This window comes from Esox lucius, chromosome 12 (genome assembly GCF_011004845.1).
Source record: "Esox lucius isolate fEsoLuc1 chromosome 12, fEsoLuc1.pri, whole genome shotgun sequence".
In the NCBI taxonomy this organism is placed as follows: Eukaryota; Metazoa; Chordata; class Actinopteri; order Esociformes; family Esocidae; genus Esox; species Esox lucius.
In genome coordinates this window covers 22,756,257-22,773,482 of record NC_047580.1, presented here as the reverse complement: position 1 = coordinate 22,773,482, position 17,226 = coordinate 22,756,257, and the positions used below count along the sequence as shown (strand labels likewise).

General features: G+C 41.0%; 1 protein-coding gene across 4 annotated transcripts in view; it reads right to left on the bottom strand.

The window, feature by feature from the left end:
* scube3 (signal peptide, CUB domain, EGF-like 3) overlaps positions 1–17,017 on the bottom strand; it is a 102,614-nt gene extending 85,597 nt beyond the window's left edge. For all 4 annotated transcript variants that reach the window (XM_010891441.5, XM_010891442.5, XM_020051903.3 and 1 more), the window contains exon 1: positions 16,560–17,017. In XM_010891441.5, the coding sequence (XP_010889743.3) occupies positions 16,560–16,665 (106 nt within the window). In that variant the 5' untranslated portion in view covers positions 16,666–17,017. The remainder of the gene's footprint in view (positions 1–16,559) is intronic.
* Between the last annotated feature and the right edge of the window lie 209 nt (positions 17,018–17,226).

Below are 17,226 nucleotides of genomic sequence, written 5' to 3'. Positions count from 1 at the left end.
GAGCTCATATCTTGTTGAGATGGTATAGCATACACTCATGATTTCCACGGAAAGACACACAGGCCAGGACGCTACAGATTCACATGCCGATGGGACTGAAACAGACCTGGACTCTACAGATCCACAGTCCACTGGGAGAGACACAGGCCTGGACTCTACAGATCCACAGTCCACTGGGAGAGACACAGGCCTGGACTCTACAGATCCACAGTCCACTGGGAGAGACACAGGCCTGGACTCTACAAATCCACAGTCCAATGGGAGAAACACAGGCCTGGACTACAGATAATAGTGTGCCATATTCATTCAGAGCTACAGCAGGCAAACATTGAAATAAGCAATGGTTCACTTTGAACTGAACTTTGGAGATACAGTAGCTGCCACAGCATCCCTTATGAACATTTGAAGGCATTCACAAAAGCCAGCAAACTCTCATTAATGTTTTCTTGCAAATATGTTAATACCACAATGAAATAATCATGAAAAGGGAAGGCTGTCCATCCTTCAGTTGTGTCTATTACCAACAACAGCAGCAGCTCATTTGCAATGTTAAGTTGGGAAATATTTGTCAGAAAATTCAAATGGAAATATGACTTTTGCTGCACTAACTTTAAATATATTTGGGGAAGCTATGTACCCAGGTTTGCAGTAATTTTGGTCTATTGTTCCTCACAGATTTGCTATAGGTTGTTCAGTGGGATTGAGATCAGGACTTGGTCACGGTGGGACATTTACCTTTTCTTTCATGAGCCAATGTTGCTTTGGCCTTGTGCTGTTGAGATCATCGTCCTTTTAAAGGGAAATGTCCTCCCAAGCTTCAGAATATTGGCAAATAGAAGCAGGTTGTTTTGCAGTATTTCCCTGTATTTTGTTGCATAAACCCTTCCTTCAATTTTAACAAGATGCCCAGTCCAGTGCTTATATGCATCTGCACAGCATGATTATGCCACCCCCATACTCCAGGGTAGAGTTAGGTTTGCACCATATATAGGATTTTAGTTTTATCCAAAAAGCTATATTTTGATCTCTGAGCACTAGGGCTGACCCAATACAGTCGACAAGACCGGCAAAACAAGTTTAATGAAAACCCAGCAAACATTGGTTTGGGTACCACTTGAAAACAAGCCTACATTATTTTTCACTACCGAGGCCTGGCAACAGAAATTTCTTGTGCTGGAGACGAAACCAATTCAAGAGAATCACACCACAGCAAACAATGCACATAGATTTGGAGAAGTTGCTGACGAATACAAAATGCCAGGGTGTACACATCGGACTGGTACATACATATATACAAGCATTCATTGCGCACAGAGGCAGGACAAGGAATGGGGACACATGAAAGGAGTCAGAAAGCATTGTCCTGTGGTGTATTATCAGAGAATTGAAGCAAGGTTCTTTCCCTATATTAAAATGTAAAATGTTAAGGTTGTATAGGTTAAAATAAATCTAGAGGCATTCTTTTGTCTGGCAGCCCTCTACCATGCCAAACGTTTCTGTCTCATTAGCACACTGTTCCTCACTGGTCTGTCAGGTGTGGTACGTGTGCTTTCTCCAACATGATGAACTTTAAAGAGCATTTTCCCGCAGTGGATAAGTCGCTGTCTGCGGTTCTGAAAAAAAAGACCACTTTCCAACATGCACTGTTAAATTGACGCATGCTCATGTGCAGGTTAAACACCATTGTTCATTTGTAATTTGATTTCAGGTCTCATATAATTACAAAGCACTTTTTGTTGTCAACCTGCATTTGGCAACATCAGGACAAACACTGGAAGATATGTTATAGCGGCTGAATCTGGGAAAGCCAACAGTTGAGGTGAGTCAGGCCGGGAAACTTTTTTACGTTTTTGGTTGTCTTGTCAATACCCCACTTGACTTATTTATTAGTTTGTTATTATAGCTTCAAATAACTTGGTTTTCAAAACATAGTGTATACTTAATTTTTCATAAGTATTATACTATTATTCTAAATTATACTAAATTTCAACTAGTCGACTAGTTGAGAGATCAGTTTACCAAAAATCTTTTCCCATTTCACACCTGGGCAGCTGTCTTGCTTTACGAAAAAAACATTTTCTTTCTTGCCATCCTCCACCAGCCACTAAACGTTGTATCTCCTTCAAAGTAATTGTAGGCTTCTGTGTGGATTCTCTTATAAGTCTCCTTTGTGTATGAGCTTGAGCTTTGTGTGGTGCCGCCTTTCCTTGACAGTGCCTGTGTAGTGATACAGCTTCCACATCTTGATTATTGATCCATATGTGTTTACTGGGATATCCAAATACTTTTCCTAATCTATGCATCTGTATTGGTTTATCTCTAACATTGGTAGACTGATCTTTGGTCTTCATTGTGCTTAAAATTCACAGCCTGACCAATTACCCTTCAAAAGTCAGATTTTATCCTTAAAATGGGAAAACCTGGAGCTTGCACAGCATATGGGGTTGAATTCTTGACTTTTTACCTCAAATATTTGTCAACATAAAAACCGTGTCACTTTGCAATAATTAATTTGGAGTTTCAGTGTTTTAAATGAAAGCATTAGACTATTTAATTGTATGGTACAATTTACAGTTCAGGTGGACCTTCAGCAGATTTAGAAAATGTATTCTCAACCACAATGACAAAAATCATGAAAAGGGGTTAGCAAGTAAAACTGACTAAAAGGAACAGTTGGGGCAATCAACAGAAAAGGCAGAGAAGTATTACTTTTAGCTCAATTTAATCCATTGGATGCATATGCTGCAGGTCACTGATGTTAAGACACTTCACTTCGACTTCAGAGTAACTTTGAGAAAGATGATTTGACATTCCCAGCCAAATGTGTGTTGTTTTATATGAAAAATATGAAATAATGAAAACTGAAATAACATGAACCAATCTTTGATATATAACCTTCAGGAATATGTGTTTAACTGGCATGCAGTGATAAATTACATTTGTTATGTATTTAACTGTGAATATTATTATTTTGAAATACAGTGCATTTTTGTCTTATCTTTACTAAGGGGTACAATAATTATTGTGGGCACTCCTTATTATAATTGCCTGTTTGTTATTCACTGCTCAAAATGTTTTGGGGAACACTTAAATCACACATCAGGTCTCGATCAGGTCTTTGCTGTAAATTGTGTAATTCGTGGAGAAATAAAAGATGTAACAACGGTCAAAGGAAACCAAAATCACCAACCGATTGAAGGCTGCATTCAAACTCACACCAAAAATCAAAGTAAACAATTGAAATCAGAGCCTGCTCCAACTTGTGTGAATTTCAACACGTCAACTCATAATGTGACTCAGCAGTGTGTATGGCCCCCACGTGCCTGTATTCACACCCAACAACGTCTGGGCATGTTCCTAATGAGACGGTGGATGGTGTCCTGGGGGATCTCCTCCCAAACCTGGTTCAGGGGATCAGTGAGCTCCTGGTCTGTGGCGCTACTTGGCAGTGTTGGATGCACCAATACATAATGTTGGATTGGTGCATTTTGGATTCAGGTCTGGAGAATGTGAGGGCCAGTCAATAACATCAATGGCTTCGTCATCCAGGAACTGCCTACACACTCTGGCCATGAAGACGGGCATTGTCCTGCACCAGGGCCCACTGCACCAGTTCTGATGATGGGTGTGAGGATTTCATCCCGGTACCTAACTGCAGTCAGGGTACAATTGGCTAGCACGTGGAGGACTGTTCAGGTGCTAGCCAATTGTACGACCCTACAAGTGTATGCCTCTCCAGACCATCACTGACCCACCGCCAAACCGGTCATGCTGGATGATGTTGCAGGCAGCATAACATTCACCACTGCGTCTCCAGACTCTTTCATGTCTGTCACATGTGCTCAGTGTGAACCTGCTCTCATCTCTGAAGAGAACGGGGCGCCAGTGGCAGACGTGCCAATTCTGGTGTTCTCTGGTGAATGCTGATCGAGCTGCACGGTGCTGGGCTGTGAGCACAGGTCCCACTAGAGGACGTCGAACCCTCATGCCACCCTCATGGAGTCTGAAAGTTTGGTCAGAAACATGCACACCAGTAGCCCGCTGAAGGTCATTTTGTACGGCTCTGGCAGAGCTCCTCCTCGTCCTCCTCGCACAAAGAAGCAGATACTGTTCCTGCTGCTGGGTTGATGCCCTTCTACTGCCCTGTCCAGCTCTCCTCGTGTAACAGCCTGTCTCCTGGTATCTCTTTCTTGCTCTTGAGATTGTATTGAGAGACGCAGCAAACCATCTTGCGACGGCATGAATGGATGTGCCATCCTGGAGGAGCTGGACTACCTGTGCAACCTGAATGGGCTGCTGGAACCACCTCATGCTACCAGTAGTGACATGGTCACTAGCAAAACGCAAAACTAGAGTAGGATCAGTAGGAAGGATAAGGAGAGAGCAATTGTCTGTGGACACCACCTGCAAAACCATTCCCTTTTTGGGGGTTGTCTTGCTGTTGCCTCTCCAATGCACCTGTTGTCACTTTCATTTGCACCAAAAACAGGTGACATTGATTCATAATTGCTTATGTTTTCTAACAGAACAAGTTATGCTTCCTAACTTAACAACTGAACTTGATATCCCTGAAGTTTAAATGACTTGGTGCTACACTGTGATGACTACAAGTTCCCTTAATTTGTTTGAGCACGGTATATCTATAAGTGGTAACATGTTCATACCAACTTTTATAATGAACTATAGTTTACAGTGTAACATACTGATTTAGGGGACAATATATGCATAGAGAATTGCTATAATTCATATTTTCTGTATCTCAGTCAAAGGTCTGTGCCCATTGAATTAGTATGAATGGCTTTGCCTTGGGTGATTGGAATACTGGTCTATCACTAATGGTCTCTCCTACAATATATTACCGAAAAAACTATTTAGGAATTAGCCTTGACACTCTTTCAGAGGGCCTGGGTAACATTATAATGCTATATTATTACAGAAATATTTTCAGAACTTTTGCAAACATTACATCAAAGGATGTGCTGTTTTAAAATAGAATAAACTAATTTAAACGGTTAACTTTTTTTTTTCCAATCCACACTGAGGACATGAGCAGAACAGCAACAGCAACAGCGAATTCAAGCCAACTCATTTACTCTGGTTTATTTAAAATTTTGTTCAAGCAGCTTATGAAAGCTGTAAAGGCAGTTATTTTTTTATGTTCATGTTTTTTAATTGATTTAAATGGCTCTATGATACTCTATATACTTTGGTGCTATTCTCGCTTGACCAAACATTGAGTTAACTACGTAGAATGATAAAAACCAGAAAACAACAAAAGTACTCCCCGATTACTGAAGATGTATAATGAACATTTTGTTACATTAAAATTAAAAAAGTCTACATAATGCCCCTTGGAAGAGGTGTTTCTTTAATCTTGGCAAATGTTCTTAATTTACAAACTTTTAACGTTTTCTTGGCCTGTAGCTTTACAACATAACATCTGATTTTATATATAAGGAGGGAAGGAGGGTGGCACTTAGTGCTGTTATACCTTATATTTATTCAGTCAGAGCTAACTGACATGACACTTTTCCCTGTGCACACAGCAATTACATTCATTTGCGGCTGCTTTAGCAAGATACAGTACTACTAACTATAAAGGGGGCAACATAGCAATTACAGCCGAAGTGTTAGTCTGATATTTTTAGCTGCTTCCTGTCAAACTCTGAGGTAGAAAGTGAATGGCTCTGTGTGTGTGAGAGAGTTGCAGAATAGACCATTGCAGTTCTTATCTGAAATATAAAGCTCAAATAGGTACTGCCAGCTGAGGGGAAAACATTGTTTACTAGTAGAACGCGCTGAGATACTTCTAACAACATCATAAAAGCATCATTAGAGACACGCTTTAAGGCGTTCCTTGATGTTTGATTTTGATGTGTGACTGCCATTCATTACACATCTCTGTTTCACATGAAGAGCACTGCAATGTCAGACAGTCCATCTGGCTTCTCCTCAAAACACTTAGAACTCTTACCAGGATGCATCACCGCTTGACATGAAAGACGCACCGCCCAGTGCCTGCAATCATGTCTCTTTGGAGGGTGGTGAGATCAGCCCAATGCACCATCATGTACCCTGCCTTACAGAACCTCATACCTGAGTTATGGGCTGGCGGTGGTGCTACCATCTAGCAAACAGAGATGATTCATAAGCATTATAAGCAGGAGGCTGGAAAAAAACTTCTATCCCCAGGCCATCCAAATGTTAAACTACCTGTCTGCCGTGCACTCTAATCTGCAGCTTAGAACCCTTTTGCACAGTCACATAGATAACACAGACCAGCTCATTCATGCAACCTCAACTGGCACATAATCAATCACACACTCTCCAGGGACACACACATACACACAGTCTCTCTCATTCACACTTACACAAAAGAACTCCAAACACACACACACATTCTGTTCATGTTGCTGTCCCATGTTCATTTTGATTAGCAGATGTTTTTTTATTTTTTTCACATGGTAGTTGGACTGGTCTATTTGAAAAGAATGTATTAAATGCGGGCTCTTTTGCCAGACACATCATGTATTAAGGCAAAACTATAAATCCGGAAAAAACATCCCAATAACGCACCACGCTTGGTTTGTGAGCACAGCTCACGGTTTCTGACAGCGCGACTTGAGAATGAAAGCCCTCCGTAGCGGGAACTGCAGATAATACAAAGCTAAAAGTGACATTCAGGATCTTGTTCGGGGTTGCAGCACTCCCAGCACCCCTGCTTCCCACGACACCGTCCCACACTGGGTGAGAACCAGCACTTCTCTGAACATGTCAGCTGTCACAGACCGAGCAACGTTACCACCGCGCCACAAAAGCCACAGCTCTTGCAAAGCGAGAGGGAACCACAAATTCAAGTACTTGAAGCGAATGATATAGCTGATTGAAATGCCACCAGTGCTGACCAGTAACTGGCCAGGCATTTCACAACGGCCACACTTGTCCCCTTAAAGATAGAAGAAGCGGGGCCTCCCAGGTGACGCAGTGTAGCCGAGTGTAGCAACAAGCGATTACTTCCTGGTTGGAAAAGCAGTGTGGGAAAAAAAACTAAAGAGCTTAGCCTAGATGCCTTTGAAGAGTGCTTGCTACGATTTTCCACTCTCTCAAATCCATTGGGGTGTTGAGTTGATGAGACAAAGGCGTTGATACAATTGGATATGATGATATTGGGGAAGGGAGAAAAATTGGGTAAAAAGAAAAAAACTTAAGATTAAGAAAGAATAAAGTTAAGATTACATTTAACTGAAATGTTTGCAAAGTAACTCACCTGCAGTGGAAGATCACCAGCAAATGAACAGCCAAATCTCATAAATAGGGGTTTTGATCTTGCACATTACAGTATTTGTGCATTGATAAATACTAGAGCAACAAGTTTAGATTATAAAACATTGGGGTAAACATAGTCACCACCTACTGTTCCAATATGCATGAAGACAGTTAATTTTTTTAAAACAATGAGTATAAGAGAAAGTGAACACTACAGGAGATTCAATGACTGTTAGGATTAGGGTGGTTCTATAAAAATATGCTAGTAGGCTAGAGGGTAATTCTATGCAAATGCAATCAATTATGCTTAAGTGTAAATGCAAATAAGTTGTTATTTTAGTGTCAATTATGTGTTATTGAACACAAATAAGTACAGTCATCGTCACAAAAAATTATGTGAGTACTTTTACTCTTTCTGTTCGGTTAAAAAAAAAAAATGTTCTTAAGGGAACGGGATATGACTCGTCCATGACTCCTCTCATAGAGGAAGTATCAGTTTCATAAGTAACATCCCCACCTTAGATTCAGCCCCAAAAAGCATTAGCCCAACCCAAATAAATTAGTTTGTTTTTTTCTCTGCCCGAAACATTCCTTGATGTGTTGGATTTTTCCATTACTAATAAGAGCATTTCCCTTTATTTACAGCAGTCCCCCCAAAGCTGGCGCTAGCCTCCAGGAATGTAAACACAAGCAGTCTGTAAACAAGGTTCTATCTGGCCCCCCCACTGACTGACCACCACAGACCAGCCTAATGACGTCCCTCACTGACCCCAAAAAGAGAGGCACGGCCACATTAATAGGCCAAAGGGGTCTCAGGAGGGATTGGTGTTAGGGGGAGGTGGAACAGTCGGGAACAATAGCAGCTAGGATCTCCTCTCTTCTCCACTCCAACCTCCCAACTCAAGCCTCAGTAGTGCAGAGAGGACTAACTCAGACAATCCTACAGAGCAGACGTTCACTCCTGGATCACACCATTGCCAATCAGTGAGTCATGGAACAGAAAAACTAATGTGGAGATTAATGATCTGAGAACAGCCCCAGCTGTTGGCTCCTAACGGCGGACGGACAGGCCCGGCGCTCTGGTCCCTTGGAAGCTCTCCTCGCCGGAGCCATCAGCACTTTAAGGGGCTCAGGGCCGGGGTTCACTGTACCATCAATTCTGCTCTCTATCCCACCACCAACTGATGACGACACTGTCAGCACCTCTGCATCCACGTAGACAGTAAAGGAGAGAGATAGTGGAGGAGAAAGAATGACAGAGTAAAGACAGAGAAAGACGGAGGGAAAAAAAGCCCAGCTTGAACAAAACATTCAGAGGAGCACTTCTTTCTTTCTTAGAGTGTAGTGAGAGTGTGGTTGTCCTGTGGAGGTTTTGAATCCAACCCTCCCACTACATTCTGGTAATGTTGCATGATAGTCACTCGGCTTTGAACATTCTCTGCACAAAATAAATAAATAAACAATTTCCTAGGGATTTCATTACTTAAAGACATGGTTAAATCTAAACACGGTTACATTTAATCGTCCACTACAAAGAATTTGGGAGTGGACTCCGAATCTGTCTCCACACTTCCATGTGTACATGTATACATCAAACGTAACGTGATGCCACAGTCCCGATTTTAAGGAAACTTGAGGAAGTTATGAATCTTTCTTTTGAGATCTGGCTCAGAAAGAAATACCCATGATTGGAAAGATGGTGGAGCTTTACCAAGCAAAATAAATTGTTCTGAGAACATTCTAAGAATGTTATTTGGAAAACATACGTTCAGTTCTCAGCATCAACAAATTTCTCTGTATCCCGTCTTAAGTGTTTAGGTGTGTTGGGCTTGGTTTACTTTAAAATTTGGTCAGTATTAATACACTAAAACGATGAGCTTTGTATGTGTCTGAATAAAACATAGTATGCTAGCTTTATACTGGTAGTACAGTGGACTAATTCCCTGGAGCACCGAGGGTCATAGGTTTAAATCTCACTAATGCCATGCCATAAGGAAAAATAAACGTGTTTTCCGGACGAATATAAAACCAAAAACATACGTTCCTACAACTTCCAAGGAACCAAATGTGCTACCTGAAATAGATAGAAAGTTACCACACCGTCGTGGAAAATGATTACCGGCCTCAGTGGACGCATGCTGCTAACATCATGGCCGAAAAAAGAAAAGGTCTTTGGAGTCCTAGGGGTCTAAGTCATGGCGAGGAACAGCTTGAGTCTGGCCTCATTGTTTGGACACGTGTTTCTTTGTGTGCGTGTTGTGTGTAATCGTCTCAATAATGCTGGAGTCTTCACATGTTCATCTACGTGTGTACACAAGAGGGAGGGCGAGTGTGTATGTTGGGACAAACGCTCACTGTCTTGTCCGTGTGGACGCTACCTCCTCTGTCAGCATTAGGACAACCCTAATTGAGCCTAGGAGCGCTGGACGATTCCTCTGCTGTGTGCTGATATAGTGGTTTCTCCGCTCCAGATGAGAAGAAAAAGTGCCATGACAGAGGTTTGAGGCGTGTAAAATGGCTGATTGTTTCCCCTGGAGACATGGCATAGATGTACACTGCCTACAGCCATAGGCAGGTCCTGAACACCCCATGTTCACCCAAACCTACAGGCTCAACATGAAATAGCAGGAAAAACGCTCAGATAGCAAGGCAGCAGCAAGGGATTCTTGTTTTAATTGGCTTAAACCCGAGCACTGTTTTACTGATATTTGGGGGTTATTTTGACACTGCTGAGACAGCATGAAATCACAGAGGTGATAAAGATAGGAGAGAGATACAGGTTGATGAGTTGGAGTGGGGCGTTTAACCCAGGTTATATATATCTACCACTACACCACAGATTCTTCACAGGCATTGTTTTTTTAACAACCTTGCATAACATGCACCAGAGAGACACAGCCTTTGTTTTTCTTGAGCTCAACAAAACAAAAACCACAACATGTTACCCAGAGGGTCAGATGGATGTAACCTACCTCACCAAAGAAACATCTGTCAATTTGACATGAACACTTCTGACATTCCTTCTTTAATAACAGGAGTGGTTTAGTAACAGAAAAACAGCAGTGATTCCATTCGCTGGTTTCCTTCGTCCGACGGGAATCATTGAAAAAAATAATGACTCAACAGGCTCACTTAGAATCCAGGAAAAATAGGATTGCATTCCCCTTAGGTTATTCATTAAAAGGCTTATTCATCCTTTTGAATACCAAGCACTTGCTTCATTATTATAATTATTTCATGTTGTAACAACTGGCTGTTTAACATGATTGTCAAACGAAACATTTCAAATAATAGGCCACCTGAACCAATTCATCTTCTCTAAAATGATTCCGGCATCCAAACAGAAACCGTGCTGTGATCACTCATTCCATTAAACATCTGTTTGAAAATACCAAAAAGTGTGCCTATAGATGATTCGGTCATTGCCATTAGGCCTACTATACATTCATGTATGGAAGGGGCTATGAAATTGTTCAATCACACAGCAATACTGTAGACTACAGATCCACACTGTCAAATAGACTACTGGTTATTTACTGTGTTAGCAGAATATTTAAGGATGGGATTCCTTGTAGCAAGGTTTACGCTGTGTCTTCATTTACATTATTTACGCTGTGCCGACATTTAACTCTGACAGGTGCAAGTATCCTTGCATGGGGGGTCATTCTGGTAGTTGTAGGTTTTAATTCAGCTTCTAAGACCAGTTTGTGAGTAAATTTCACCATTGTGGAAAGAGCTACTGCGTAAACACTGCAGGTTTGATTGAACTGAGCCCAAACCATTCGCAGTCTCAGCACACAATGACACAGAGAAATCCAAAGAAACTGGCCCGTTGACACTTTAAACTGGTCTGGATTCACCGAGTGTGGGCAAAACACATCCCACAGGCCGAAGCGCATTTAACTTTGTCCAACAGGTGCTTTAACAAAAAGGAAAGAAAGAAATTGTCTATTTAATGAAAACTGAACCATGGATTACTTTCCTCTGGTTATTAGAGTACTTTCAGAGCTAGGAACCAACTAACATTGAGCGGTAAAATAGTTCATTAGTCCTTTAAAGATAAAAAAGCTTTTCGCTACTCAGACCATATAGGCTATTTGTCTTGGACAGAACGGTCATCAATGGTTTCAACCACTTAACCACACAGCAAAGATGATTATCTCTCTTTTCATTCAACGGCTCCATAAGAATATGTACAGTGGTAGTGTAGCACCACTTCTCAAGCAGATTTTTGCAGAGCATCCATTCTCTGGGTGGCAAACAGTGTAATTGATTTCCTAATCTACACTCATGAACATCAAATGCCCCATAAGAGGCTTCCACAGGGGCGGCGATGTATAGATGAACAAGGACAGCAAAAAGGAACACACAACAGCAGCACATATCTTTAGACATTTTAGGGAATGTAAACTGAATGTAATACATATAGTTGAATACATGACCCAGAGCTACAACCTGGGGATATGCCAAAACATTTGAGTTCCTAATACCTTGGTAAACGGAAAGGGACTAGCCTCAGTGTGCACTCACTCACGCTGTGAGTAGACTGCAGTCTAAGAGCACAACAAATAGGCCTAACACTGCTGTCTAGCAATGAATGAGAGTGCCAAAGTGTTGGCTACGATGATCAGAAAAAAAGGAAGTTACAAGAGTTACATTGTTCACCTGTGGTGTTCTTAGGGTGGTCCAATTCCAGAAATGTGACTAGGAAGACAGGGACAATTTAAACAGATCTTTCCATGTGGCTTTGTGTGGTAACCAGGACCTATTAGTAAAAGATCACCAGGTGTCTGTATTTAATATCATTAATTGTACAGTGGTAATTGCCTGAAACCTTTGCTGAGGAAAAGCAAATCAAATGTATCACCATACTGACCTTCAACCACAGGGAATATAAAAGGACAGGTTTACAAATTTCTAAAATAAAAGACAACGTGAGAATTCTGAGACACATTTACGGAAGTTTGTGTATGCCTGACACACCCATAGCCTCTGACAGACTTTGGGAAAAGACATGGCTACTTGGAAAGTAAAAGAAGACAAAGCCAACAAAGAAGAGGAGGGAGAAAAATGAAAAGGAGGGGGTACCTCTCGCCTTCCTTCCATCCCTTTCTTGATGGAAGACATCACTTCTAGGTAGGCCTCACTCCTACTTAGGCCTCATTCTGCTATGTCGCTTCCTCCAGGATACGGGCTTGTTGGTTCCCACACTGTGGCCAGATCCAGGGCTCAGGGCCGCTGCCCCTCTCTCTCGCTCACTCTCTCTCTCTCTCTCTATAGCTACAGTCGGTACTCTGCCTGCCAGTGAAACTCCCAAGCCCAGGAGCAGAGGTTACACCAACACAGCCACCACTCTGCACCGTACCACAGCATGTCAGAAGCTCACTAACCGTTGCCTTGGTGCTGTGTTAACTAGCCAGAAGCTTCTGACTTGAGCTCCGCTCAAACACTCAGCGCCTAGTCTTGTTCAAGGCCCTTTCTCTCACCCTTTTTTCATTCTGTCACTCGCTCTCTCCACCTGCCACTCTAATCTGTCATATTTCCAATCTTCATTTTATTCCCTGACTCGTCACCACATCCTCCACATCAGTCCTTTGTTCCATCTATCTATTCAGATGAGATAACGATGGATCCCCCATCCAAAAGGCAGACCTGTAATTAAGCTGACAATGATAAAGGACAGAGGCTTGTCGCCAACATCTGTGTTAAACAAATATTGACCTGACAAATTCTTATTGTCCAGCATCTCTCTCCCTCTCAATCTCATCTCTCTCACATCTCTCATATTTCTAAATGCCCAAAGATAAAAAGCTGTAAAAACATTACTAAGTGCACATTATTAACAGATTACACTCTAACTGATAAGACTTGTGTTTTCAGAGTTCATTCTCATTACTGATTTTTTTTCAGTGACTGTACTGCTTTAAAGATTATAGTGAATCACCAGAGTCCATCAAAAATATATGTCCATGAACATGACATACATTATCACTATCAAGTCACGCTTATTTTGGCACATGCTTTACTAACACATTCCTCGCTGTGCTTCAGACATCTTATGCCACAATACCTAGCCGGTACTGTGCCATGTTATCAGTAGTTAGTGGATAGATAAGCTTTTCTAAAGCCAATGCCAGGCTATGGTGGTGCTGCTGCTTGTCTTTTAAGCTAAACAGGTGCATGCCATTACTAAGTGACAACACAGCATTCCACGTGACAAGGGAGTGTGCAATCAATGTTGTGGAAAATGAAGTGAGAAAAAAGTAGTTCTAATTGCAAAATGTAAATATTGGGTTTTCCCACAAGGGGGGCAGACCACCCAGGATGCAAAATAGTCTCGTCAAACATCCCCCCCCCCCCCCCCCCCCTCAGTCCCTGCCGGCTGGTCGAGGGATGTCTTTTTGTGTTGCTCTCCGTGTGTGAAACATCACCAAACACAATCATTGTTGCCAAAACTTGCACATACACACAATCACTCATAGATAGAAAAGTACTCAGGCAGCAACATGTTTCAGTACATTTATTATTGTGATGAATGACTTACAACTACAAGTGAAATGCTATCCAACGGCATGCATCATGCATGCATTTTCATTGGCTTACATTGACCTAATCCCAATAACCATCATTATCTGTCTGAAGCCTGAAAACTAAATGAGTATTTATAGTTTGCACCTTAAAGCCTTGAGGCAAAATCAGTTAGTGTATTCAACAGAGAAGGCAAGGCAAGCCTTGGTGCAGTACATTACCCTAGCTCAGTGGATGCTTTGACAGAGACTAGTGAGGACCCATGTGAGTGTTACAGAGTAGTGTCAAATACTTGGCTCGGTGGTGACAAATATCTCCTGGTGGTTTCTCTTTATTAAAAACGTATCTGCTCATGAAGTTTGCAACACGCTGTGTTGCTGCTGTTTGAAGTGTCACAAGTTAATCGTCATAACTAGAATTGTATCAGGGGCATTTAGACATTGATATAAACGGTTTTAGTAAATGTGGTGGGATCAAAGACTTAGTACCTTAGTTGTAGTTATAATCTGGTTACCAATAACTAAAAAAATTGTTATGTCTTGAACTTACTTTTAGATATCTTCAGAACAACCTACAGCACACTATTGTCTGTGTTATAAGTAGACCCTGCACTACCAAGCTCGAGCTGGCTAATTTTAGTTACTAGCCTTGAACTGTGGTGATGTGTGATCACCTCCACATACCAGGAGACTTCTTGTTGAATGCTTGTTGAGTGTTCACCCACACCCAGAGCAGTTTTTCAGTGTCTCAAGACATTTTTGAAAATTATCTACTTTGGATTATCCCACTATTATGGGATAGCATGCTAAAATGCAATTTTTACTTTGAGCAAACATTTGGAAATATAGCTGATTTCAGTCTTTCTCTGGAAAAAAAGAAATCTGATTGCAATGCTTTGTCTTACCAAGAAATACATACTCGCCCATTGTAAGGTAACATACTGTTGTGTGGCAACTAAGTAAATAGTGTTGCATTTCTGTCATCTGAATAAAACGTAACTAGCTTTCTGTGGAATTTATTCAGTTGGTTCCATGAAAAAATGTATTGCACACATTGTTACTCTACTGAAGCTCCCTTTCAATATAAATATATATTTATTTATTTTTAAATACTGTTTAACTGTTGTAGTGAACAACTGTCAGTCCGAAAGCTAATTTGATCTCCACCGGTCATTTCAATATACAACCTTATTCCCGAAGAGAGAGACAGGGAAATAAACTACTAGCAGCTAAATTATTGCATGACAAACAAAAAAGCACTTGTTGAATTCTCGCGCACAATGAAAAAAAAAATATTAAAGTCGCAGATGTCAAATGCAATACACACACACATATATATATATATATATATATATATATATATATATATATATATATATATATATATATTCCTCTGTGGTTATTGTTTCTATTGGGAAGTGACTGAATGCGCCACTTGAGCGCTATTTCTCAATACCAGTGATAAGTGGTAACGGTAATATTGGGCTCAATTTAGATCACAACTGATTTGTCCATCCTTAATGGGGTACCAGTGTCAAAAAGATTTGGAACCACTGCCTTAATTGCCTTCCATCTTCAGGTGCCTCTTTCTCGGTCTGTTAGTTAACTCCCTAGTTGACTAAATAGCTAATGTTAGCGTACTGGCTAGCTTGCTGCTTAATATGAATGGAAACTGCTTTTTATAAAAGCGTAGATATGTTGTTAAGCTACTTCCAAAATGTTGGTTGAATTGTAGCTAAATTCGCTAAGGAAGCTGCAAATGGTTGAGCTAGCAAGCCAGTGGCTCCGTCATGCAGCGCTAATATTCATGAATAGCAGGCTAGTTGGATAGCAATCTAGCACCGATTTGTAACAGTTGATTAATATATTATTGACATGTAAATTGGATTAGAATGTATTGAATCCAGTAGTTACGTATGACTGCACACTCTTTAATTTTAAGTTAGCCAAAACATTTAAAGACATGTATGTTAGAGTTAGCATTTTATAAAGGCTGGATGACTAAGTTCTCTCTATGCATCTCACCCCTAAAAAAAATTCTATATGGTTTGGAATTCCGATTGGTCTTATACAATTACTTTAAAATTAAAACATTTACATGTAGCTTTGCATTGGGACATTTGATCCATATTCAAACGCTAACAAATATGTTACCTTGCTACATGTGGTTACGTCAAATGCTACCTACACTTTACCGGTAGTGAACCAGAACAATACATCATGTTACTTTGCCATCGTTGTGCCATAGCATCGGAAAAGTGCCGCAGTAGCTTAACTAACCATTGTGGGGAGACAAATTTAGTCAGGGCATGCAACGACAGATTAAATGAGTACTGTAGTTGGTGAAATTCCCTGATTCCTTTAAATCTCTGTAACAGTAGTCTGACACATGCCAGGACAAAACGATATTTAAACAGAATGAAAGAATTTCAGAGAATTATAACAGAATAACGAAATCAATTGTTCATCAGTCTACTAAAGAGGTTAACATTTTATTAGTGTTGTTTCAAATGCAATGACATATTTAGTAACACTAATTAGGCATACTTTGTTATTTTTTAAATGTGAGATGTTGAAGTTGTAGGAGTGTGTTGTGAAATCTTTAACATTTAACTTACTTGAAACTGAATCAGAAATTGGTCACACATTAGCCAACTACATTTAAGTATTGATATATGCACTCAATCATGATAGCCTGTGCTAGGATATAGCAGGTTCTGAAAAATTTACCTAAAGGAATAAAGGTATTTTGATGGGAAAACTTACCTTGAGTGGATTTACCTCCAGAAGCGCGAGCTGGCTGTTGGACAAAGGCGACGAGACAGAAACCGACTAATCCAATGCTTGCGCGCATTATAACGTGCAGATACATGGCTACTTTATCCGGTAGTTAGTTAAATAAAACACATAGGCTACTTTGCAACGCTTAACACGCACAGACAGACGTTTTTTTTCCTCTAAGAAAACGTGTGTCCAGCTTTCTAAGTATCTTGTGGGACTCTGAAGCCCTTTCCTTAAGCCTGTCCGGTTATTCTATTTCAAGGGATCGGGTTTTGCGTAGTGCCCCACAACGTGCGGCAATAGAGAAGCGGTATTCTGTGATCATGTTCGCCTCAGACCAATTTCAATATAAGAGAGAGTGTTGTGAGAGATGGAGTGGAGCAAAGAGGAGGAAGGGGGTGGGGAGATATGAGGATCCGCGCATTGCTCCTACTCTCGCTCTCCCTCACGCGCTCTCTCTGAATCCCCAACTAGGGTACTTGCAAGGATTTCTTTTTCTGCAGGAATTTACAATCAGCTGCTGGTTAGACCATAGTGGGGGTTGCCATGGAGACGGCATCCGTGGGGGAGAGGTCAGACTCCCGGACCATGTGCAATCAAAGGACTACGCACCAAGTAGGCCACTTTTCTCATTGACTAGAGAAAAGAGTAG